Genomic DNA, 27,017 nt, shown 5'->3' with positions numbered 1-27,017 from the left:
GTTCAAACACTTTTTGATCAGTCACAAAGTGTTGATCACATCTTGTCTTCCTGCATTGACTGGCCAGGGTGGATGGGGGCCTGAGCAACCTGTTCTGGGGATGGTATTCCTGCCCATGGCAGAGGGGGTGGAACTGGATCATCTCCGAAGCCCCTTCCCATCCAAACCACTCTGTGATTCTGTGACTGAGGAATGGCATTGGAGCTGCAATGTAGTGGAAGAGCTTCTGAGGGTTTTCTAAACCACAGCCTCCCTTCACAACCTGCTCAGGGATGACAGCTAATGCTGTGGGGAAGGTGTGACCATCTCCTGGGGACTGCACAGCTCCCACAGCACCGAAAGCATCACCATTTGTTCTGTTTGACTTCCAGCAGACAGTCTAATTATATGAAAAAGCAGTGCTCTCCATTTGGTCAGAAGATGTATTCTGAGCTAAGTCTACCTAATGCTTTCCTGATTTGTGTGGTTTTTGCTCTTTTTTCTCCCTCCCTTGAGCTGGACAACAATGTGGTCTTAGTCCAGCAATCAAACATGAAAGCAAGCCCATATGTATAAAGTACATTCCTCTTGCTGGAACTCACCCAGAAGAGACAAACTGTCTTCATACAGGGGGTCTGGATTTGTCTCTCTTCCCATTAAAAAACAAAAGATAAAAATCTGGCATGAGAGGTGTCTTGGAATAGGGGCCAGTGGTGGGCAATGCCAGTGGTGCTGAGCTGTGCTGCCAGACCTGGGAGCTCAGGGATGCAGTCAGACCTTTGGAAAGCCAACACAGGGCAAGTCTGTGGTGGGAGAGGGGCTGTCACTTGTCCCCTGTGTCCCAGGGTTAGCAGCAAGCATTTTGGATGAGTGTCTCCTAGAGAAGGCTTTCATGCCTTTTCATTGAAGTCCAAACCTGGCCTGACCTGCAAACCTCAGCCAGTGGGCAGGAAAGCTGGGACTGCTGGCTCAGGAGGGGCCTGGCAGCTCCTGGCATTTTTGGGGGTGCAGTGACAAGGTGGTGACAGAGCTATGGGGAAGTTGTATTGCTGCTGTTTCCCTTCTAGGCTGTGCTGCCAATGAACCTTTCAAGGCTGGGTTAGATGGAGCTCTGAGCAACCTGGTGCAGTTGCTGGCAGGGTGGGTGGAACTAGATGAGCTTTGAGCTCCCTTCCAACCCAAACCATGGTTCTCTCTAGAGGGCTCTGCATTTGAAGATGCTTCAGAGCAGCTCTACATCTGCTGAAAGCATTGGGAAGTTTTGCAGAAGGCAATCTGTGGGAGAAACAGGTGGATATTCTTGGGAAGAAAAAAACCTCACAGTTTCTATTCAATTTGCTCTACCCTATTCAAGCTCTGTTCAAGATGACTTCTGCAGCTCATGGTAGGATTGCCAGCCTGGAAGTGTCAGATGGAGCAGATAGCCCTGTGGGACTCCCTGGCATTGCAGATTTCCTCTTCTAAAGCTGGGATTGTCTGGCCTCACCTCCTTTCAAATGCAGACCAAACACACCCTGACAGTGACTTCATCAGAGCTGGGCTCTCCTTCCATGTGCTCCTTTGGACCCAGCTCCCTGTGTGTCTCCCTGGGTGCTGCTTCCAGGCCAGGACTGCTATTCAGACTGGCAGTGCTGGCTCCTGCATACAGCTGGATCTAAAAGTGCACAGCTCTGGTGCTTCCCACCTTCCTCCTCCCCAGCAGTGCTGCACAGTCAGGCAGGGAGCCCACACTGCCTTCCCTGTGGCTCACAGAGGGAATCCATGGGGCAGCCCCACCGGCGGCACAAGCAGCCCAGCCTTTCCAGCCAGACCACCCACCCTAGCAGGGATGGATGCGGTTGTGTTTGAGGTTGAGTCAGCTTCCTCCCCACCTCCAGCCTGTGCTGCTCCAGTGGCTTGCTGCCTCCTGTCTGTGTGCTGGGAAGAGGAGGCCAGGTCTCCCCTTTTTTGTGGGAGGAGAGACCCAAGCCCGGGCTCCTTTGTGCTGGCAGCGGTGCTGGGAGGGGGCGCGCCCGCTGGCCTGGGGGCTGGTGCAGGGGTCAGAGCAAGGGGGCTGGCCGGCCTTGTGAGCAAAAGCCACACTAAATTACAGGAGTACTGAGAGCTGTGCCACTATGGGCAAGGGCAAACACAGCTATTTGTCAAGGTTAACCACCGCCATGGAGCTGCAGTGGGCAGCTGGAAGCTGTGGTGCAGCCGCCACTGCTGCGGCCCCTCTGAGCACGTGGCCAGGGGCTCTGTCACTTGGGAAAGTGGCTCAGGAATGTTTCCTACCCTTACACCTACCAGCTCACCTCTTAATTGGGCTTTTCTGGGATTGTGTACCTAGTGGTGATTTAACACATGGTAAAATATCTGGGGAATGGCTCTGTCAGTGGACAGCCAGGCAAGGGAAATCCTTAGCCTGCTTTGGAGGTAGATGCTGTGTTTTCTTTGCTCAGCTCCTTTTCAAGACTTGCTTTGTTCCTTTTGGCCTGCCACCCTCTGAGAGCACCCTCCTTCAGGACATCATTATCCACAGGCTGATTTAAATTGGGATTGCCCTTAATGAGGCCATGTTGTAGTTCAATGCACTGTTCTTTCCTCCCCACACTGGCCAGAGGTTCTTCCCATTCCTGTCACTGCATCCTCTCAACCCAAAGAGACTCCTCCTGTTTCCACACTCCTTCCTGGTGTTTCCCAGGCAGGCTGTAAGATGAGAGATGTGTAGGAGAACTGAATTCAGGGTGTTCAGATGTGGTTACTGCTGCAGGGCAGTAGTGGCAGACCTTGCTGTTTCTCCAAGTCATCATTTGCTGGTTGTACTGGAATAGCTGGGACATTTGCACATGAGATGGAGCGGTGCTTCTGCCTCCTGGTGGGAGCTGACTCCTGGATGGAGATGTCATGCCAGGCTGGATCCCCTGGTAACAGGATGACAGGATATCCTGTTTTTTGGAGTATCTTGTTTTTTTGGGGTATCCTGTTTTTTTGGGGTAACAGGAGCTGCAGCAGTGCTGGAACGCTGCTTAAGATTTGCCCTCATTTCTGGCAGGCAGGAGGTGCATGAAGCTGGGCTGCACTGTGATTAGAAGGTGCTCCCCATTGAGTGCTTGATGGTAAACACTACCAGAAAGAGTGGGATACAGGAATCCCCATGTCTGCATGGTGCAGCTCATTTGCACTTCTCCCATTTCCCTGCCCAGCTCAGGGAGCCCTACCCAGGCAGATGTGGCTTTTCCAAGGCCAGCTGTGTCCTGGTTCTGTGTTTCATGGCTCAGCAACATCCCCTCAGGAGCTGCCCCTGGGAAGTGTGGAAAGGGGGATGGCTGCAGCTTGGATTTGGGGACAAAGGAATGGGCTAAGCACAGCAAATGGGTTAAGCACAGCTGTGCATGGGCAGGAGCCAGCCTGGAGTATGGTGCCTGGCCTGGGAACTGGTTCCCAAGCCTTCTCTGCTCCCCAAACTTTCTGAGTCACATCCTGTATCCACCACCATGGTGTGCACATACTGTCTCGCTTCAGGCATGTTTCAGAGTCTTACCAGAGTCCTCCTGAAATCCATAAGTGAAGCACTGTTCCACTGTAAGCAAAGCATTGGTCAGACCCATAATAAACAGCAAGCTCTGACATTTAACACATGTAATACTGTTTGCCCAGTTTTGAAAAGGAAATATTATCTAAGCCCTTCTCTGAAGACTAGAGCCACCCACGCTTAGCTGTGCTCAGTTTGGCCAGTCTGACCTGTGCAATATTGCTATCACTTCCAGAAAATAACATTCTGAACCCCTTATAAATTGTGCAAGGTACTGAATGAAAAGTTTCTCTGTATGCCTAAAAATCCCCGCCCCCCCCAAGATCCTTTTTGTGATAGAGAATAAATAAAGAAAAACTTTATAGCTCCCTGAACTGATAGAAAATTAGCATGGTCATAAAAGGCCTCTGTGGCTTTCGCAGTGCAGCTGAAAAGGAAAAATGAATAAACCTGCCACTCATAAAGTAAGAGGCAGAGCTGAAGAATGACTGCTGCCATTTTAGCCTCCTGGCCCTTCTCCCCCCTGCGCAAGTGCAAAAATAGCCTCATGCCCTGGGCAGGAGGCAAGGAAATGCTCTGCAGTGGGACCCTTCCTGCAGGCACTGCTGCACAGCACATGACTAGAGGATATCCTAAATTAATTTACATAGGCATATAAATATATGCATGTGTGTGTTTTCTGTATGAAATATGAAACCAGTGATTTCTTAGCCAACCCCTTAATTTGTCTGAAGCAGCACAGGCATGATGGAAACTGCCCACACATTTTTCCATTGCGAGTTACAAAGGTAAAGAAGCGGGAAATTGGTGATAGGAAAACACACCCTCTTTCAGCTGGCACAGAAATGCCATGGAGCCAGCTGGCAACACACACTCCCTCCAGTTTGCTGGGAAAAATGTCATGTTTATTCTGGGGGTCTTCCTGCTGATGGTTTCCCTCCTCAGCGTGCTGGGCTCTGTGTGTTTGGAGGGGAGGGACGTGGCCGTGCTGGTGCCTGTGCAGGTGGATGCAGTGGAGATGAAGAAATTCCAGTTTGTCCATGTCTGTGTTGCAGGTTTCCTCCTCGGGGGGGACAGGCTCCCTGCCCTGACAGCTCCCTGCCTCTCCAGGAACAGCAGGGCCAGGTTTCTGACTGCTCTGTCCAGCCTGAACCTGACCATCTCCAGGCATGGGTGAGTGTGTGACTCTGCTGCTGAGGCTGAGCCTAAGCCAAAGCCAAACTGCTGTGAGCCATGGGGGCTGCTGGGTGCTTCCAGCATGTGCTGTGGGAGAATGAAGGAAGGGGAGCAAGGGAAGGCCTGGGGGAGCCCCAGTGGCTGCTCAGAGGAGGCAGCTCCCTGGGCCACCACTCAGCTCTCCTCGCTGCCTTCCCGCTGACAAGTGAGACCCCACAAATAAGACACCGTGGCATTCAGGCAGGGCAGATTCCTCAACAGGAAAAGGTAACTTTCCCCTTTCCTGCCTTCAGCTGGCGTGGCCCCACTCAGATGTGTCAGGTGCATCAGCAACTCATTGCAACCAGCCCCACACCCTCAGTGTGATCGCTGTGTCTGGAACAGCCCCACGAGCTCACCAGCATTTTTCCAAAGAATGCCTTGTGTTGACAGTGCTAACCAGTCTGCTCAGCAGGAGGGGGGAAAAGCAGCTGGTAACTAATGCAGGGCTGTGGGGATTCGTGGATGTGTGCATGGTTCTGGTTTTCTCTATATTGTCCTATAACCCATATGCATCACTGTGGGTTATGTTAGTGGAATTTTGCTGCTCAGCAGCTGTCCGGGCAATGTGAAGCCAGGCCCACTCATCCTTTTAACCATCAAAGGTACAATTCAATCCATTTATGGCTGCCTCGGGGCACTGCTCCACACATCTTTCACAGCAGCTGTGCCAGCTTGATTCATTCCCACCAACTTGACTCAGAAGCAGTGCTCTAATCTGTATCTGCTGATTGATCGGGGGTTAAAAATAAGTTGGATGACTTGACTGGTTCCTTGTTTCAGTTTCCCTGTTCAGCTACGCTTGTTTCAATCCCCTCCCATGTCTTTGGTTGAGTGTTCCAATATGTCTTTTCTGTGGTAACGTAAGAAACAGAACAGCTTCTCCTAACCACCGCCCTGTGCCTGGGAATGTGAGCCACAAACCTTTCCTTGGGCCTTGCTCTAATATGAAGAGTTCTATACTTAAAAGATGGAGCTGAATTTGGCCATGGTAACCTCCATCACCTTGTTAAAGTCTGTGACACAATGGCACTTAATGTACAGTTTTGATCTGGAAAGGAGATAAAGAAGACAGAAAATAAAATGAAATAAGCAGCCCAGCTCTGAATGGATCATAATTTATTAGGACATAGGACAGACTTTGCTTTTAATAAGGACTGTTACTTGGGAGAACAGACTATCTCAATCTGCTCTCCAGGACTCATCCTATGAAACACCTGGTAGGTCCTATCAGAAGTTATCTGGCTCCCTCAGAGCTTCCAGCCTTGGCAAATTAAGAGTGGTAGGACTTGAAACTTTGTGCGTCATTTCATTTATTAGAATAATTTCTCCTCTTCCCTGACACTTTATGTGCTATGTTCTTTATTAATAGTGTGCTAGTTTCTCAATAGCACCATGATTTACTAATCCACAAAGGGCAGGGATGTGTTTTATAATTCAAGAATTGTGACCAATTCTCTCATCTCTCTCCCAGAGAAACCTGAGAATGATGTTCCCCCCCACACTGGTAAGTAAGAAGCAGAGCTTTCTCCCTGAAAATACCTGTCTTCCCTGTGAAGTGATCCTGGAGTTCCTTTCATCCATCTGCTGTCAATTTAACTGGCTCCACGAGCTAGCGGCGCCTTCGTATGACCTTGCAAGTATTTACAAAATCTGGTTTCTATAAAAAAAATAAGGGGTGATCCCTATGTTTACCCTCTTTCTCAACTAACCATGTTTTGTTACTACCAGCTTGTGCTAGAACATATCCACGTCTTCCCCACCAACTCAGGCCTGGATCTGGGATGCTCCAAAGCCTTGGCCAAGTTTTCCAGCTGCCGAGGTGACCTCAGTGGAGCCGTGGCTGGCGCAGATGTGCGGCGGCTCTGCCCGGACCGCTGCGTTTCTGGAGACCTGGAGCACACTGCTGGGGCTCTGCAGATCTGGCAGAGCCTCCAGCACGGCTCAGACTGGGTGTGCACAGCCCAGACTGCCTTTGGACCCGTGGCTGGCACCACCTGGGCCGACCAATGCACAGCTGGCCCTGCCCAGGGGCACCACGCACGTGTCCGCCCGCGAGCTCGCAACCAACCTGGCCCCCGAGGCCAACAGAGACACAGAAGGGACTTACAGGAAGCCATAGAAGGGTTTGGGTTGCAAGGGACCTTAAATGTCATCCATGTGTGCCTGTATATAGCAGAGGGAATGGCCTTTTATGTCTGTCTCGAATCTTTGAGCTCGGACTGACTGCGACGCCGGTCAGCTTTAACTCCGTGTGAGGTTCCGTAAATGTGTGTCAGACCACATGACCCCAAAATAGGCATTTCTCTAGTGACATTTAGCCTTGGCTTTCCAAATGAACACACTGACTTGCAGCAAGGCAGTTTTTCACAGGATGGAACTGTAAGTATTTATTTACCCAGGGTGCAACTTTAATCTCTCATCAGAATGCAGATTTGAGCTGCTTTATGACAGTTTGTAAACTTGCACTTTATAAAAATTTGGAAATAAAACCTTTGCCTAACAACAGTTGTGTTCTTGGAAATCAAGTTCCATCTACAGAAACCTTTTATGTTAGAGATACATCCCACATGTGAGTCATTGTTACAATTCAATAAATACTTTACAAAAATAATGCTAGCTTTTTTTTTAAAAATTAAGACACTTTAAGACACCAGTAGTTCCTCCCAGAAAGCTTCCTTAAAGAATAGCTTCTGCTGTAGGACACTGCATTCAGCATAAGAAAAATGGGGGAAAAGGGCTGATTGCATCTTTCATCCCAGGGAACTTGTGGATTCCAGTTTTACTGTTTTCTAAAATAATAGAACTTCCTTTTCTTAAAAGAAACAAGCAGATCCAAACATTCTTCATATTAAAAAGCTGGGAAGGAACTGTGATCTTTTTGGTCCTTTGACATGGATTCCTTCTCTGCCCTCACTCCTCCAAAGACTTACAGCATGCTCAGTTCACAGGTTCACAGCTGCTCTGGAAGCCCCAGCAGCTGCAGCTCCGTATCAGAGATGTCTCCAGGAGGGGGCTGCTTGTAACTCTTGCAGAACCACTGCACCAGGACATTTTCTGGCCCGTAGGAAAACCACAGCTACATCTTCCTGCAAGCCTACCCCAGGTGGGCTGCAAATACCTGAGCTAGAAGGTAACAGGAAGAATTCCAAGAGGAAAAATTCGTAGGGATTTTCTATATTCACTTTTGACTATTACCCTTCCAAAAAAAAATTCTTCCCTCCATAGATATGACTGGTCATGAAACCAATTATAGAGAAAACTGATGCTGTAGGTGCATTAATCTTGTAAACCATTCCCATATGGAAGAGTACATTCTTCAATCCTATTGTTTATAACAACTTTTAAGTATGTGCCTCCTCAGCTGGGGCCTCGGGGCCTGATGGTGATGGCAGCTACCCCCCACCCCCTTCATTAGGTTACAGATGGGAGATAAAATGAAATGCACATTATTACACGAACGTTATTGTGGTATAAAATCCTATCAGGACGAGACTTACATATGTCTGTATGCAAAAATAGGTGTGTGTGAGACAGAGAGATATGTGCTTATAAATTACACACACTGTGAAAAATACTCACGTGTTATATTACAGCTATATACATTCATTAGAAAGGAACTGACCGACCCCTGCTGAGGAGCCAGTGCAGCAGCCATCACCAGTTCTTTGGCATCCAGGAAACGAATGCTATTTTGCATCTGAAGAAAAGGAAAATCTTCTCAGTATTCCCTTGCTTCTTGAAACTGCTTGTAGTAGTCCTCGTCTGAGGGGTTTTCTGTACACTTCTGCCCGTTGTTGGGAGGCCGGGCTTCATTGTAGCGGCTCCAGTCCCCTTTGCATATGATCCAAGGCAGAATGTCCACTTTGTAGTGGAGCTCTGCTGAGAACTCGATGCTGATCAGGTTGGGTGTCCCCGCCCCTTTGCCCCTGGTGATCAGCTGCATGCTGTCGTCGTAGCAGCAGTGCTGGGCTGCCAGCGTGGTGCTCTCCAAGGACAGCATGGAGCGGATGCAGTACCGCGCCGTGGGCTTGTAGATCTCCAGCTTTTCCTTTGGGCCACTCGCGTCCTTCCAGCGGAAGTTCTTCCTCTTGAGCCGGTCAAAGATTTCAGCAGTGCTGTAGGCGACTTCTCTGGGGTAGGAGCAAGGGCAGCTGGGGAGGTCGTTGACCACTTTGTGCATGTATTTCTTCAGGAACTCGCTCTTGCAGCTCATCCATCGCTCACAGCTATCCGTATCTGTTTCGGGCAGGAAATGGAAACTTAAGATACATTAAGCAGCATCCCAGTTGGTGTGATCAGTGACAGTAACTGAGTCAAGTGTAGCTGTTCAGCACTGTCACCCTGATTTTTTAAGATGTTCTAAGCCTTCTGATGTTTACATTCTTGTAACGAACCTTCTCACACACCTTATGTAAATAACTTACTGTTTTGCATTCTTTCATGGAAGAAGAGAAACTTAACAGACTGTTGGTTTGTCCAGTGTCATTGGAGAGGTGGCACTGTCACCCTCCAATCCACTGTCACTTTTAGAAATCTATAAATGTTAGAGGCAGAAATTAAAAGTTCTCTTTTTACCATCAGAAAGCTGCATGTCCACATCGTGTTATTTCGTGTCCTGTAGCTACAGAGCACCATTGCTCAGCTGCAGAAAGAAAGGGCAGTCACAGTTTGCTGCCCTGCCCACAGTGTATTACTGTGCTGTCTTGTCAGATAAAGAAATCAAATGTCTAGTCTGAGTTTCAGTGCAGAACAAGGTCAGTAGGAATCTGTGACACTTTTTCTATCCGGCAAATTCTCATTAAGATGTTGATGTCCCCATGTGGCACATGAGACACTACCATGGGTTGGTAGGCAGCAGAAAAAGGGAAACCACAGTGATTTGGTGCCACTCTCCAGTTAGAACCCTTAGTCAGAACATACTCAACAGGAAAAATGGCACTCAGGTGATGTAGAATTAAGTTTCAGATGGAGCTAGAGATTCCAAGATGACAAGCAAGGCCTGTATTACACTTTCTGAAGTACATTTTAGACCCTAATTCAGTCTTTCTTTAAAAAACAAATACTTTTTTCTATTTGATATTCACTTTTCAAGCATCAGCTTCTCAGACATGGAGACTGACATCTTATCTGGCAAATGCAGCCAAAAGTGATTCAGGTTCTAAAAGGGCATGTGTGACATAAGATCAGAGTGGCTGTACATCAGCAGGAGTTTATGGTGCCAGAGGCATGATGTCTAGCTGGGATTAAAGAGATTTATAGACCAGTAGCATATTTAATACCAGCACTTCATTACTTTGCAAGACTCTTGGGAGAATCCAGGTAAACATCTCCTGCCTAAAACATTATTTAAGGCATCTACATCATCCTATGGGCTGTCAAAAACCACCTGCATATATTGCTCCACACTTACTTTAAGAGGACTCTGCAGGAGAGAAACTGACTGGGACCTAAAACTCTTACAGCACACATTCTTGCAAAATATTTACTTAGTGATCTGTGTCCTGTTTTTCTATCTCCTTAAAGAGTCTCATCCTGGCTGTCATTAACTATTGTGCTCTGCTGCCATAGTGGGGAGGTGCTGGGTTACACTGTTTTTTCAATTAATGAAGCATCCAGGGTCTCTGAGTGGCCACACTGTGGTTTCATTGAGGGGACGAAATCAGAACTTTGCAGATGTTGGACTGAGTTTTAGATTGTTCAGAATCAAGCCATGCCCTATAAAATTGCTTTGGCTACTCCCACTGCAGCACACAGAGCTATAAAAGCAATGCATGCTCATAAAAGTCACTGTCTTTTTTTTTCTTTTTAATTTTTCTGATGTGACAGCTGTATTCTTTTATATGAAATGAAAATGCTTTTATAGGGTCTTCCATTCGAGGCTATTTAATCAAAGTAAAAAGAGTGTTTGATTTCCCCCCCTCCATTACAGTGGAGTCTTACAGCTCTTTTCTGAATTAGGACAACAAATAACCCTTTTATGATGAAGCAAGCACAGGACTTGAGGGGAGAAAGATTCTACGACCAAAGCAAATTTTCAGATCACAAACATGAGCAAGATAACAAATGGCTGTTACTGAAATGCTAAACTCAGTATCTCGATCCCACAGGACTAAGAAAATCCTAAGGAAGTGCCTTATCTGTTACTGAAGGATTGACTAGGCTGCTTACCCACTTCAAACAGTTTGGTTGCATTGAAGTCCTCGCTCCCTGCAAGCAAGCTCACTTCTGTGGCAGCTGTCCGGAAGGTGTCTTCGATCCCTAAGACAAACACGTGTTAGTGCTGCTGCTGTTTCCCCACTCAAACACAACAGAACCAGCTGCCTCCCCTTCTTCCCCAGGCTCTGCAAGGTGCTCTGTTTGGGCAGGGAACCGTTCTGAAGCTGCTGCTGGACTGCTCCTTTGAAACCATAATGACCAAGGAGCCTGTGCTGTTCATACGGTAAAACAGAGTGGCAGGGAGGTGAGCAGGTGAGGAGGCAGGAAGGCAGGTGAGGAAGCTCATCTCTGCATGTGGGCAACTAATTCTCAAGGAAGAATGATGCTGTTACAAAAAGACTGAGCTTGTTGGTCTCTCCCAGCGCCAGGGAGTTAAAAGGTGTGAGTAGGCAGAGATAACCAACCTCTCCAAGCAATTCCATCCCCACCGCTTACAGCTGTCAAATAAAATATCAGGATCTCAACATATCAGGATTTACCAGCAGCCTCCAGTTAATTGTTTGCTACCAGCTGAGAGACAGAGATTGCCAGAAAAACGATCTTGCCAAAGTAAGCATCCTTTCGTTGCTGCTTTAGTTCAGCCTATTGATGTGCCTGGCATTTCTGTGCTATGTAGGCTTAAAACAAGTAGGTTTTAGGGCTTGTCCCCTTTCCTCTCTATTGAATTAAAGACCTCTAAAGAGAACTGAAACATCTTTAATATGTGATAACTGTATGGTTAATAAGGAAGTCTACTCACCATCCACCTTGCCAATGAACTTTCTCCTGCTCTCCTGAACTGGGGATAATAATGGCTTGCAAAGCTTCAAAACAGCCTCAGGCCAATTTTCAACAAAATTATCATAGAGTTTTGCCTTAACTCCAGCACTAGATGTAGAATAATAGATACCCAAGAACCCATTACAAGGCAGTAATTCACTGCTGGAATTATAAACAGCAGAAGCTGAGCTTTGACCTTGTAATTTTGAAAATGTCAGCACAGCATCAAAGAGTGAATATATTTTGCTTGCTGATCGTTGGAGGTCTGTTGTATCACATAATATATTCTTTCAAGTTTGCTACTTTTTGGTGCTAGCTGGTAATAAATACTAGAGAATATAACTGGGGATTACTTGCTTTCTTCTGGGACTTACTCCTTATTATTGACGTTTTAGGATGTATGAGAGCATGCAGAAACATTTTTCCCTGAACTGCCTCCTTTGCAATGGAGACATGGATCCATCTGCAAGTCAGAAACTTCTCTCCAACTCTCTCACCAAGTCTTCTAAGTCTCCTCTCCAGCACTGCTGACATTTCACTTCCCATTAAAAAAAAAGCCTGACCTCCAGTTGAAAAATTTCCGCCTTTCTGAGTCATTAGGTAAACTGAGAGTAATGCATACCACCACGACTTGTGTTTTCACTTCTCTCTGATCTTGGGAAGTAATGAACTTGCACCTATCCCCTGCATTGTGGCAGCTACTGCATGACAAATTGGTCTAAATTTAAACACACAGCAACATTTAAAAAACAGTTTTCCATAGCAGCTTCAAATTTTTATGATGTAGGCTTGAGTGCTCGGCTTTGATTTTGCCAAAGTGAAGATGGTAAGTGTGTGATGGTAAGGACACTTCTAAATGTCAAATCCTGTGAATGGGTAGGAGCTAAGGCAAGGCTCCTTGGCCATATTTTATGAATATATTCAAGCCAAAACTATACATCCCTTCATCCCTGTTCACAATGCAAGCAGTGCCATCCCCTTCACAGCAAACCAGGAGCTCACTGAGGCGACAGCACAGCCGGTTGGAAATTCTAAAACAGCTCCAAATTTGTTTCAAGGGAGTAGATCACACCCTTTAGAATACAAAACACCCGTGCACCAAAATGACTGCCATGACCCAGAGAAAGCCTGTACTTGTCCTTTAAGTCCCAGGGGATGGTGGACTGCATCTAGCAGTGCATCACTACCACGAATAAAAGGCGTTGAAAATCTCTTTTTCCCGCCGGCACCCTCACCTTGCCATGGAGCACACAGCCCCCAGGCCCTGCGTGCAGGAGGGCTCTCTCCACCCCTGCCCACCCATCCCTGCTCCCCTGGCAGCAGCTGCCAGGAGCAGTTCCCACCTGGGCAGTTGGGCCTGTCGCAGGTGCGGGACTCGGTGGCGGTGCAGGCGTACCCGCAGCTCCTGGTGCGCTTCTGGCTGCCGCTGCCGCAGGTGACGCTGCACAGGGACCAGGGGCTCCAGTCGCCCTCACCATCCATGTAATCTGTTCACAGGACAAATGCGAGGAAGGAAATGAGGAAACAAAACTCCTGCTACCCAAAAACTACTGTGTGGTGGTTTTTATTAAGCAGGCAAAGCACGAATGGAATCCAGATGTCTCTACCTGAAGCTCGGGCGGAGGGCCAGGCGTGAGCCTGCTGCTTAAATGGTTTTCACACTTGGTGCTCCTCAGGGAAATGCACGCAACATTATTTGAAAAAATATTTCCTTTCTCTTTTGACCTTTTGGCTGCTGAGGATCCTCAGCTGCAAAGCTCGGTCATGAACTAACAGCGCACATCTATTCACGTCATTTCCCTGCATACAGGAATGTGTTTGTGGACCACAGACTAATCAGGCAAAGGATAAATTGAGTTTTCTTTTTCATCTTTTCAAAGCACACATCGGTTCTCAGTTTTTGGGCAAGATGCATGTTATGGGAAGCTAAGGGTCATGAGTGAAAAATCACAATTTTGTTTTTCCATCCCTTGAATGGAGAACAGGTATTTCAGGAATACTGCTATGAGAGCAGGGAACTGCATGCTTTTCTTGCACCAAGAACAACATGCAATATTTAGTGTTCTGTGTGACTTATTAAATAGCATCAAATCTGAGTATTTACTAGAAGGAACCTTATGAAAAAAGGAACATGATTTTGTTTTCTTCTGGCAGACAGACAAAGGCACTGGACACCAAAACAAAGAGCTGATGTGCTGTGAGTACCTAAACCCTCCAGAACCAGCCTCCTTTGTGTGCTGCATAAACTACTGCACATCTCACCACGTGAAGGCCACCAAACAAAGCCCATGAACCTGTCCCAGCTTTCTTGCCTCCCAACTGGCCTCCCTAGCTAAGGGAACATTTGGCTTAATGTTTTCCCTGCAGCCTATAGGGGATATTTTACTGTGATCATAATTTCCAGCTGTAGCTCCTTTGGGTTACCCCGCCACTGACAGCAAAACAAAATCTGGTTTAGTGGCTCTGAGGCAGCCCTGCTCTACAGCTCTAGGTGAGAGTACCTAAGCTACAGCAAGAGCCAGGGAGGATCCCTGCCTTGCCTGGCCTCTGTGCTACACGCTTTCCCCCAGGGCCATGCTGTCTGTGGGCTTCCTGAGCTGGTTAGCAGAACACGTAACTTGATTTGTTCCATATGCAGCGACTGACAACAGCTCTGTGGGGTGCTATTAAACATTTATTGCCAGGAGTATGGGAAGGTTATGGATCTCACTCTGATCAAGCTGCCTAGATGTGAGTTCCTCATGGCAAGGACCTGATGTGTTTCTCCTCCTTTTCTGACAGGGCTGATGATGGGGAAGCCACCACACTGGAATCAGGTGTCTGCGGTGGGATGTGGGTGTGAACATGGCTAATGTCAGTGTGCAAGACCTGTGGTTCTGGGATTGGCCAGCAGGCAGGCACCACAACAGCCCAAAAAAGGCATCAGATGTCTCAGGAAAATGTGATCTGCCCAGTATGCCTGGCTCTGCTCTTTTTCTCAGCTCTTTTCCAACTCTTTTATCTCCACGTGGCTGGCGAGGAGGCGGGCAGGTGAGCAGGCACAATGCCTGTCAGACAGCCCAGCCCAGGAGATCTGGGAAGGGCAGGGAGAGCCCTTGGCAGTGGCAGGAGGGGAGTGAGACACACAGGAAAGGTCAGTGGGTGGAACATCTACACCCCTCACGGGCAGGATCTGCTACTGCATCCTCCTGGACAAGGCCAGCATTTCAGGTTAGACAAAAGGCCAGGAGCTGTTTCCAGTTATCTGGATGCTCTGGTGTGCAGCAGGGAGCTCCAGGATAATTTTTAGACCTACCTACCTAGTGTTCACAGTGCACTAGGAAGCACACTACTGAATATACCATGTCAGATTTTCAGCTGCAGCTCAACCTGCTCTTCCTATTTTCATATTTGTAATTCTTACTGCGATTTTTCTATCACAATTAACTTATATTAATAACTACCTGAGATATGAATTCTTGGCTATAAACCCTGCCCACAAATAAATATATGTGCAAAAAGAAGGGATAGACTTTAATCTCCTGGCCACAAAATTTAATACATATGTATGTGTTTAAACACACTATTCCATAAAAACTCTCTCTTGATTTTTAAGATTCTAGTACTTCAAGTTAGTCAGATCATGGAAGAATACCCAGTGTGTTTTACCCAGGCACTCTGCAGCATCTGGGGAATAACAACAGAAATGCCAGGGTAAAAGTAGCATGGCTTTGACACCTTGGTTTACTAAAAGCAGTTCATATTTACACACAACTTAAATTCAAGGCGCTCTTCCTGCGAGCACAGTTTAGTTCACCTCCCTTGGGTCATTCCCATGTGGATAGTCACAGCCCATCAGGGCAGTGAATAGCTGTAGCTCCTCTCTGTTTCTAGTTTCTGCAACTATTTCATACAACAAGCTGAAAACAATTGTTTTCCCCATGACACATCTGGAAGAATATTACACACACAAATACACAATGTTCCTGCTGCACACGCCACTCCCCACACATGCACCAACATAACTCATCTTATTTGTGTATCCACCAAATACTACCACGTTTCAGATCTTGCTTATTTATCCAACAGTTTTATTCTGGTTCCCAAACCACCACACGATTCTAAATTTGTACTTACCCTTACTCTAAAAATAAATATGAAACCTTGTTTCCTCTACTTTTTTAAAAAAAAGCACACGTTGGACTAAAAAAGGCCCTCTTCTGGGATAACTGGTATGATTTTCAAGATTATAGACTTACTAGAGGAATGCAGCTACCACAGCACGGCTTGTGCATTTGCACAGATTCCTATTTGAAAGCTGATGAACAAAAGCCACATGTTGAAAAACTCTTGTTTTGCTTGAATCTCAGCCATGCCTCACCATTCTCGTTTCCCCCCACGCTTGTTTGTGACAATCCCAAGATGCCCACAGGAGGCCTGGAACACAAACCCACCGTACTCTGGCTGCTCCTTGGACTGGAACGCCCGGTGACTGGGTGCATGGCTATCCCACCCACCCAGAGGGTTCAGGAAGTTGCTGTCCTCAGTGGTGCTGTCGTATTTGTAGTCCTGGTCGCCGCTGCTCATGCGAGTCAGAGTGGAGGAGCTCTGCCACCAGCTCCTCCAGTCGGGCGATGGGGCTGGCCAGCTGGGCTTGCTGCTCTCCTTCTGCAGCTCCTTGTCTGCCTCTGGGTCAGGGCTGTCCACCACTTCAATGGTGACCTGTGGGATTCAAAGCAGACCAGCCCGACTGTCAGTGCCTCCTCCTTGTCAGGGGGAAACTTTCCACACAGCAAAGACAAGGTGTGGTGTTTGTGAGGGTCCCCAGGACGAGGGAAGAGATGAATCTGGCTCTGTGTTCTCAGAAGGCTGATTTATTATTTGATGATATTATATTAAAGAATACTATATTAAAACTATACTAAAGAAATAGAATAAGGATACAGAGAGAAGGCTTAGCAAGAATGAATAACAAAAACTCATGACTCCTCAGAGCCTTGACACAGCTGGCAGTGATTGGCCATTAAGTTAAAACAATTCACATGAAACCAACCAAACATGCACCTGCTGGTAAACAATGTCTAAGCCACATTCCAAAGCAGTAAAACGGGGAGAGGCTGAGGCTTCTCAGCTTCCCAGGAGAAAATCCTGGGTGAAGAGGAATTTTCAGAAAATATCACAGTGACAGACAAGGTGGTGCCTGGCAAAGGGGCTGGGCAATACCAGGGGTTTGGCAGGTTGCAAACCATGTGTGGATTACTGAGCCCAGAGACATGCAGAGGCTGAGTGATTCCTTCTGCTACCTCTGCTGAACCAGGCCTCGGAACCAAGGCAGGAAAAATCCTGCACAAAATAATAACCCACACTGTGCCTAAAACCCTTGCAGCAGAATTCTCTGCCTTATGGGGAAAATGTGTTCAGAGCCCAACATATTTGACCAGGAAAAGAAAAACCAAACCTGTACTCTATGCTGAGGCTGAACTTGAGGCGAACGTGAAGCACACCAGTGTGCAGAGCCTGTTCCAAGGACTTGGGCTGACTCAAAATGAGCAAGGCCACGTGTGTGAAGGTCAAGATGCAGAGCCCAGGTATTGCTGGGTTTGCATCTGTCTCGCCCCTGTGGCAGCAGCCCAGCCATTACTGCTGCATGAAACCACACTCTGTGGCAGTGATGGGAGCCAGCAGCTCCTCTGACCATTGCTGAGTAAGCCACTTGCTGCAAAGCCCTTTAGAGTAGGTCCTTTTGTCATGCTGGAAGAGTATAATGGCCTGTTAGGGTCAACCTGTTTATGGCTTCTAACAGAAGCCCAGACCAAAATTCAGAGTTTGCTGCCCAGTTCCCTCACAGACATCACAAATGTCAGTATCATTCTGCACAGGAGCAGCCTTTGATGATTGCCTTCTGTGCTGAACAATGTGTAATTGTAAAACTCTTGGATAAATACTGTGTGTGCACATAGGTGGCCATTTAAGCAGAAGCAGAGACTAGCCATCAGAAACCTTGGCTCTGTGAGTCATGCAAGCATAGCCTGGCCACAGACAGATCATAAAATGCTCTGATGTTTCATGCTAATATGGTTCAGTGAATACACTGGACTGGCTAAACAACCAGAAGGGACTGTCAGATGTCTCTAAAATATTTAATAGGCACAGTGGCATTCTCAGCCTTTCATGGTGGTACACAATGAAAATCAGGTTGTATAAAACAGAAATAATGCACTGCTATGCTAAAAGTAATTCACACAGCTCTGTGGATGTGCATTGTACATAAAAGATTAGTTTTATACAATGGTTATTGCTAAGATCACGAGACACACACAAGAAATAAAAGAAAAGGTCACAGCTACCTGTGATCCACAGGCTGTGACACAGGAAGCAAAGCAGAACTTTTTTATCTTCAGAGCTGCAAACACAAACAATGCCCACACATCCCTTCTTTGCAGACAGGAGATTTTGAACCTATTTCATGCTTTGCATTTTACCATAGACCAGACCATTGAAATGAAAAAAAAACTTGCAGGCTACTATGAAGCTCCACTGGGAAAAGAGCAAGAGCAAGGGAAAGTGCAGCTGTCAGCCTAACAGCCTCTTTACACAAAGGGTATTGCACTCCCAGCCTAAATATGGAATTGGAATGGTTGCTCCATTAAACCTCAGCTTCTACAGACCAAGAATTAAAATGGATTTCATAAGCTTGAAAACATCAGAGTCAGTTCAGGGATTCAAAATTGTTACCTCTATCCAAGCAAAACAGAGTTTTCACAATAAATGAAAGGAACTCTCCTTACTGAGCAGCAAACACTGCCAGTGGTGGGGCTTTAGCACTCCCCACCTGGAAATCAGTACAGTTCTAGTACTTTAGCAGCAAGTATTTTTTAGACCACACTAACTCTCTGAGCAATGACTCAGCAAAGTGGAAAAAAACAAACCCTCTGATTTAATAAAAGGAAAATTGCTCCATAGGCTTTGATAATCTGCAGCTGTATGAAAGTCAATCAGCATGAACTGGCATTATTTCAGCCAAGGACAATTTGAAGAACCATAAGAACTTGATTTTAAATAATCATTGATGATGCCAAATCAGCTTAAGGCAAAGAGGGTTTGCAGGGACAGAGAAACATCTGCTGAGCTTGGTGAGGAAAGGCAGGTGGAGCACACACACTTCCAGTGTCACCAGACCCCACCAGACCTCCAGCCACTAACTGGCTTCCAAGACTGGAATATCTGTGCAATCAGCCACTTCAGTCTGTTTTCACCTCTGAGGAAGTTTATTAGAAAGGCCTCTAAAATGAGTTTTCCAACACACAGCCAACTTAAAAACCAAAAACAGCAGAAGCAAAATCCAGTGTGGTAGTCTGACACATCCCTATGCTCCCCTCTCCACCGCTTCAAGCTTTGATTACCAAGGTCTTTGTTGTGGAATAAAAATCATACAGTGCAAGAAATTCTGTAAGGAATCCTGGAATTGTCTGAAGGGCCACTCTTGGAAATCAGAAGCCAGCTTCAATCGACTCTGGTGTTTTCAGGGACTTGGCTTAATGGCCCTTCCAGAGGCATAATCCCAGCAATCCCTCCTCCACTCTATGACCCAGAAGTTAGGGCAGAACTGTGAGAAGAGACTGCTGTTTCAGGTGAGCAATTGCTCCCTTATCCCAGTCTAAAATTTTGAAAAATGAGCTTTCAGTGAGTTCCTCCCAGGACTTACAGACAGACTCACAGTGTTAGCCCATGACTGCACTGACACACATGCTTGTGCACATACATGGCCCTGAAATATGTAACTTGTGGGATCAGTTTCTATATTGGGGGCTGTTTATAAAAAGGAATAAAGGAATCAGGAATTAGAGAATAAAGATCAGGAACTAGAGTAATACAAACCAGGCGTTTAGAGAAGCTCTGGAAAAGCTTTCATACTGTGTAAATATTCCAACAAAAACATGTTCTCTTAAAAAATTAAAAAACAGATCTGGTTTAGCAGTTCTATCTTGGAGCCCATTTTAGAGGCTGATTTCTTCTTCCAGTGATTATCAAAACTGTAAAGATTTTTCCCAAGTCTCCCAAAATGTCTGTGGTAACACAGTTCTTGAATAAATCCACAATCATCCCCAGAAGTATTCAAACCTACAATAAAGCCACTTCTTTTATGGTTGTATGAGCTAGGAGTAAGGACATCCATCTGAAAACTGTTAAAAACAATTGGCGTAGGCACATTAAAACAACAGATTTGCAGGCAATTTCTAATGAAACAAGTGTATCATGCACAGATGTCTCCAGACACCAACATCCAATTTTCTCCTGGCCAAAAATATACAGAAGATAAATATTATCCCAGCCTGCTAGAGTGCACAAAAAGTTCTGTGTTCTTTGTCCTGTTTACTGAGACAATGTTTCTGAATTCACTTTACTGGTGTAAACATTGCCCTAAGTGACCAGAAGATTATTTTTCAGGAAGAACTGTGTTTGTGATGTTGTGCAAGCAGCAGATCTTACAATATTTTTATCCTATTTTTTTCATGCAATTGATGCAAATTTTCAACAGAGAACTTGCCATCTTGGGTAAGATAGACATGTGCAAGTCAGCAACGAGGAGAACAGAAACAAGTTCAGTACGAGATTGAAAAGGTACATCTGACTTTACATCACATAATTTTAATTAAAATGCTATCAGCAGTGACAGTAATTTACTTCTGGGTGTGTCACATCACTTAGAACAGTCTTCTGGACTTGAAAAGTGAAGGTCCCCAAAGCTTTGTTGGGAGCAGAGAAGACAATGTGACTTGAGACCTGAGACTTCTATTTAATGCTGTCAATCCAATTTCCAATCTCTGATGAGCCCAAGTGAAGCCCAGAAACAAAAAAGGGTTCCAGCCCTGAATTCTGCATTCTGCAGTGAGCTCTTGTCACAGCATGGCACAGAGAAACCTGCACAGCTCTGCTGCTGGCAGTGGTTTAACCTTGGCCCCCCAGACTTAGGCTCTGCCTACACAAGGCTCTCCAGCTGGAACAACCTGCAAGGCTCCACCGTGCTTCCAGGGCTGCACCTGGCAGCAACTGCCCTGCTACCACCTCAAGGCATTAAACCTTGCAGGCATTACAAGAAACAAGCACTACTGGAGCCCTCTGGCTCTTCCTGTGCTAAATTAAGAGATGAGGCTGGTAGGACTGGTCAGACTCTTCTGTGACAACACCAAGAGGGGGCTGCTTCCCAATGCACTGACACCAGCAGCTTCAAAGGACAAATATAAACCATAGCTAAAAAGGACATCCAATAAAATGTGTGAGAAGTGACATTATGATACAGGTGGAGGTGAGGGGTAAACCTGGAGAGGAGCTGAGGGACAAGAGCAAGAGTTCAATTGCAAGCTGAAACATCTGGCTCCAAACAGAGGGCTTGCTGCAGATGTAGAAGGTTGTTTGGGACACACAAGAAAACCCCATCAGAAATGGAAATGAATGTCACACCTCCCATGTGACTTCATTCTGCTGCTCAGGGGAAAGAACAATTCTGGCTTTGAATAATAACCCTGACCAATTACAGGGTCTGCATAGGCATCCCTTGGCTGGTCTGCCTAACAAGTGCAAACCTAGACAGCAGGGATCTTCCACTTGTGAAAGGAACTTAAAAAAAAGTGTAATCAGTTTTTTTATCCACCTTCTCATCTAGAAGTCTTCCAGGCATTGACAGAATCATTAAAATGACAAAAAAGAAAACAAAATACCCCAAACCAAGCAGCCAGTCTGTGCTCACTGTGGTTACTCTCACCAACCAGTGTGGAAGCACAGCTGAAGCATAAAATGCCACTTTAAATGGTGGGAGATTTTACAAGGCTGGAACACCACAGGAAGGCCAATAAGGGTTGTCCTGGTCATGTATGCAGAGTCACATTCATTTGGATTACTGCAGCCCTGACTGTTGCTTCTGAGGTTTTTCTAGAGACAGTCTGCTGTGCTTACATTATCATCTAATAAATATGGCAGTACCTGGGGTAATCTGAATTCCTCAGATGGTGTTCTGATACTCACTTTTAGCTCATCACTAAAAGAGCACATACCAGGGCATGACACAGCAAGCACCATCTCACAGGAACCAGAGAAGAAAAGGCCCTAAAGAGAACTCACTGGAGTATTTTTTTCCACCTGCTTTTTTGGAAGAATTTTATGCCTCTTTCTTGGATTTTTAATTCCCAGGTATAATTTCCATTAAAAAATGTTATTTTTGGTTTGTTCAGTAGAAGGAAAAAAGAGGTTTTGAGTCTTTGAGAAGAAAATGTGGCCATTGTGCTATCTTAAAACAGAGGCTGTTTTCTCCTATCCAGCCTCTCAGTCCTGGGAGGACTCTTTAAATCAACACTCCCAGAGCTGTAACTTACAGAGCTGGGAGCCATTGTGCAAAAGGAAAAATAAGCATCAATTCTGTTTTCACCTGCCAAATAGTTGATGAGAAATTTGCAAGTCAACAAGTGTCTCTATTTCTGTTCAGGTCAGTAGAGTACTGTTTAACAAGCAAGAATTCACTATAATCCTGTTCTTTGGTATAAGAGTAGGCCAACTTTTACAACCTTTAGGCAAAAAAAATAAACTTTCTCTGACTCTGTAAGGAATTAATGGGAGTTTTATGTCCATGAGGCTGGACCAGCTGTAAGACTGTCAAACAAGAACTTAAAGAAGCTTTGTGTAATCACTATTTACTCACCTAAATAAGCAGAGTAAATTCAGAGTAAATAAAATGCAGAACTTGGGGAGCCTCTTTCTGAAAGGGCTCATCCATGTGCACAGGAGCTCTGGGATCAACATTGCCCCTTTCCAGTTTACAGGACCAGTCTTCCCAGGTCTCAGAGTCCAGCAAAACTGCTGACAGAGCTGCTGACATATTTCCAAGATTGGGTGGTGGAAAAAGAGGTCATAGCAGCAGCAGTAACTATGAAAACATGCCAGGGAACTGTTTCCATCTCTTTTATCCCTGTGTCTAAACTTTGTATTCTGTCACCACTCAGGAAAGGTTTTTGTTTCCTCCTGTCCTCCTCTGCAGTTTATGTACTGTTCAAATAGTGATGTTGCATGATTTGCCTCATGCCACAATCCAGGGTCCCTACAGCTTCCAATCTTCCCTCCTGTCTTAGGTCACAAGATGGGACTGGGGGTGTGTATTCTACTGCCACCTGTTAGGGGTGGGACAGTTCTCTTCTGCTCATTGGGCAGTTTTCTTTCTCTCTCCCACAACCAATCCTCCCTCTGAGAAATATCTTCTGTTCATGTGCCATTGAGTGTCACTGCGTGGCTGATAAAATTCCATCATCCCCCTGGGAGATGCTCCACCCATGGGGAGGAGCCAAGCATTCCTACCTGGATATAATCTGAGGTTTGGAACACCACAGCAGCCTTTTCCACTGGATTCCCAGAGGAGCAGCTTTCTTCTCCACTAGTTTCCCAGAGGAAGACCAGGCCCATTTATACCACCACTGGACCTTCAGAGGAAAACTCCACCCTTCTACAGGTTCCCTGCTCCGACAGAACCACAGCTGGCACTGCAGGAGGGCTGAGCCACCATGGAATGGGACTGCTGCCAACACCCTGACCCACAGGGTGTCAGGCTGTACTCTGAAAACCACTCTGCCAGTGGTTTTTTCTGTACTATTGCACCTGTATTTTAATTTTCCTAGTAAACATTGTTATTCCTATTCCCATATCTTTGCCTGAGAGCCCCTTAATTTCAAAACGATAATTTTGATAATTATAAAATGATAATTCAGAGGAAAGGCATTTACATTTTCCATTTCAAGGGAGGCTCCTGCCCTCCTTAGCAAACTCCGGTCTTTTCAAACCAAGATACTTTCCTAAAGCTTTCTGGAAGGGTTCTCCTGGCACAAGAGATGTGTTCCATCACCAAATGTTGAACCTGTTTACTCCCTCGGCCCGTCAAGTACTAGACCTGCCCTTGACCCCAAATCTGTGCGATTTCTTAGTGGCCCAACTCATCCATGGTGAACGCAAGGGAGCGATCCCGTGGAGGCAGCTTCTTCCCACCCAGTCATGGGTAAGAATCGTGCACTGGTTTGGGTTGGAAGGGATCTGAAGGATCATCTCATTCCACTCCCCTGCCAAGGGCAGGGATGCCTTCTGCCAGACCAGGTTGCTCAGAGCCCCATCCAGCCTGGCCTTGAGCACTTCTGGAGATGCGGCATCCACAGCTTCTCTGGGCAGCACCTGTGCCAGGGCCTCACCACCCCGAGAGTAAAGAATTTCTTCCTAAAACTACTTGCTAAAACTACTAAACTTATCCTCTGCCTGTTTAAAGCCACTCTCTTTTGTCCTATCACTCCATGCCCTTGTAAAAACTCCCTCTCCAGCCTTCCTGGAGCCCCTTTAGCACTGGAAGGTGCTCTAAGGTCTCCCCTGAGCCTTCCTTTCTCCAGGCTGAACATCCCCAGCCCTCTTGAGCATGTTGGCCTCTCACCAGCAGATCTATTACATCTTTACATACATACTTCTTAGACATATCAAAAGGATGGTAATTTTGTGGGCTGGGGGACTATAAGAAGCCAGGAATTAATTTAACCAGAAAACCAGATCTATTAGTGCATTGTTTTTATAAGCACATCTTAGGCAGAACAACATTTGAATTTATTGTTTTGGTTAAAAAAGACTGCTTATTAATGCCAATTTTGCTTTAAGGCTCTGAATTAAAAACAAATCACTCATTTTTTCCTCTTTCCGATCCTTGAAGTTTCAAGATGCAAGTGGCTTGTAAGAGGCCGTTCCAAACCCAAGAACTGTTTGAGGAATAACATATAACAAAGTTTTTTGCAGACAACTTTTTTTTATACTACAAGCAGCTGCTACAGAAATTAACTCTAAGTCTCAATTCCATTCAGAGGAATGCATTTTGAGCTGAAATTAAAATACTTGCTCTCCGTTAGCCTTTGGGGATGGTTGCATTTTATAACAGCATACAAAATGCAGATCTGTTCACAAACAAATTTTACAACAGTAAATTGAAGGCAGAAATTAAAACACCCATTTATTTTCAGTGAAGGCAATATGCTCCAAAATGGCAATCACAAAGATCGGTCTAGTATCACAAACGGGTCTACATTGATCTCCACACTTATGCAATCAACACTAGTCAAGAAGAAATTCAGAAAAAATGTGCAATATGTGCATTAACTTAGAGAGAAAAAGTATGTATTATATATATTTTATCTATAATACTGTATTACATTACATTGTACTATATACATTCCCTGTTGGTAGAGAGGGATTGTTCTGGCTGCACATCATGGAAGCCAGGCTGAAAGTCGTCTTGGCTCAGTAAAATAACTTTGTGTAAGCCATAAAATAGTCAGATGTTAACATAAATTTGTACCTGAATGTTGGGATTCTGCCCGTTGATATCTGCTTTTGACAGGTCAGGGAAGTTTGGGAGGTCCAGGAGGAAAGACCTGGGTCCATCTCTCTGCAAGGCCGTGTGCCCGCTCTCCTGCCTGAACTGCTCCTTGGGAAACGGCCGGTGGGCAGCCTGGAGATTGGGATATTCTCGTGGCTCCTCGGGGTTCAGGGTGAAGCTGTCTTCAGGAGAATGGTCCTCTGCAGTCAGTGTGTTCTGGGGAAGAAAAGCAAGGCCCAGTAATGACAGCTGAGAGCGTGCAGTCCTGCCTGTGCCCCCGTCCCTCCAGGAGCTGCAGCCTTACAGCACCCAGACCCACGGCTGAAACACAGATCTGTAACCAGCTGACACAAGATAAAACTGAGTCAGACTTGGGGATTAGTTCTTCCAGGCTCCTGAACCATTCCAGCCTTGTGGTGAGCACCTACAAATGGACACAAGCATCAGACTTAAAACAAACCTAGAAACATGAGGCTCTGAAGTAACCCCTGGGAAATCAAATCGTACCACATTAAACATGTCCCTAAAAATGCTGAAAGGCATCCATCTTAAATCATTTGAGTTTGCTTTGTTCCAAAGTGAAGCAAAAACACCGACTGCTAAGGCCATGTTGAAATTTATGGTATTAAAAGATCCTACCGCCGAGCTGGCAACCTCCCCTTCTCTCCCCTCAGTCTGCAACAGCTTCCATCTCGTCTCTGTGTTCCTCACCCAATTCCTCTGGTCTTGAACATCTGAACCTTCCTTCCTCTGGGATCTCATTTTCATGTTTGCCTAATGGTGGGATTGAATTTCACCAAGCTGTGGGTCAGCGGTTAATGCTTTTGTTATTGCTGAGCGTGCTTCTGGGTTTTGTAGTACATTACAGCAGGCTGCCCCTGAACCAGGAGCACTGCTGCCACTGCCTTTGACCTCACCAAGGAGACACATTCAGTATCAAAACACTGGCTCCCCGGGTTAGGGCTGGCCTGGGGGACTTGGGGAAAAAACAGCAGAGAAGTCCAATCTTCTCATGGGTAAAAAGAAAAAAAAGCACGGGGTAGATTCCGCACAGGTTTTGGGTTTGACTCAGCTGAAAAATTTTAGCTTGAGGTCTTAGTATGACTGCCTGGGGAGTTTTTATTTTCAGTTCATAAAGAGACAGCAAGCATGGAGAGGGTAAATGTTAAAGAGCTATCTTTTAAAACAAGCACAATTAAAGTGGAATGGCCACATGTGGTTCTGGCTCTACTGAAGCATATTTTTGCCAGCATTTCTGGTTAAATGCAATCTCCATCCAGCTCCCCTGGTTCAAATTAAGCCACAGCATACCTTTAGCTAAGCTCTCAGATAGATAACAGCTCCAATGCTTTTTCTTTTATTTTGTGTTTATTTGCTTAGAAGGTTCTAAATTGACCTTTAAAGGGATGTTACAATACAACCTGTGCACATTACAGAAAAACATTCATTGAGTTAAACTAAGCTTGAAGAATTAATCTTGGACTAAGTGAAATTGTCTCAAGTAAAAATGAAGGTTGCTCTCCTCTACCCTCCTCACTGCACCCTCTTTGTGAAAAGCAAAAGCAATTTAGCAGAAGTAATATTGTTGTTGTATTAAGGGTAATTTTATACATTTATCTACAGCACAGATCCAAATTCTGGGTTAGTGTATGTGTGCAGTGCTAAAAATGTGTGTGCTCCTGACAGTCTGCTCGGATTGAAGGCCGGAAGAGGCTCTTCTCTTTGCTGGAGACCAGGAAGGACTTTCAGATGCCTTTGGTGGCCCACCCCTCATTCAATACAGATCACACAGCAGGAGGCTCAGGGAAATTAAACTGACGGCCACTTAGCTAACTTTAGGTTCCTTACTCATATGCTACTGCTTTAACTTAACACTTTTCAGATAGAATTTAACATGCTTGGTGCACGAGGATTAAATGGCTTTTCAGTTTTGTCTGACTAACAACAGGGCGTAATAGTGCTGTGATT

At 45.8% G+C, this 27,017-nt stretch overlaps 2 protein-coding genes across 2 annotated transcripts in view; one reads left to right on the top strand and one right to left on the bottom strand.

Moving 5' to 3' along the window:
* The window catches only part of TASP1 (taspase 1), a 107,088-nt gene extending 100,767 nt beyond the window's left edge, over positions 1-6,321 (top strand). The window contains exons 14-15 of the transcript XR_009485657.1: positions 4,549-4,666; positions 6,183-6,321. The gene's annotated coding sequence lies outside the window, so the exon portion shown is untranslated. The remainder of the gene's footprint in view (positions 1-4,548; positions 4,667-6,182) is intronic.
* ISM1 (isthmin 1) overlaps positions 5,811-27,017 on the bottom strand; it is a 41,612-nt gene continuing 20,405 nt past the window's right edge. Inside the window, exons 2-6 of the mRNA XM_059840657.1 lie at positions 25,029-25,265; positions 16,120-16,387; positions 13,030-13,173; positions 10,880-10,969; positions 5,811-8,947 (exon numbers count right to left, since the gene is read on the bottom strand). Coding sequence (XP_059696640.1) covers positions 8,430-8,947; positions 10,880-10,969; positions 13,030-13,173; positions 16,120-16,387; positions 25,029-25,265 — 1,257 coding nt within the window. The 3' untranslated portion in view covers positions 5,811-8,429. The remainder of the gene's footprint in view (positions 8,948-10,879; positions 10,970-13,029; positions 13,174-16,119; positions 16,388-25,028; positions 25,266-27,017) is intronic.

This window comes from Haemorhous mexicanus, chromosome 3 (genome assembly GCF_027477595.1).
Source record: "Haemorhous mexicanus isolate bHaeMex1 chromosome 3, bHaeMex1.pri, whole genome shotgun sequence".
Classification (NCBI taxonomy): Eukaryota; Metazoa; Chordata; class Aves; order Passeriformes; family Fringillidae; genus Haemorhous; species Haemorhous mexicanus.
The sequence above is the reverse complement of the archived record's forward strand: the minus strand, read 5'-3'. Positions and strand labels throughout refer to the sequence as shown.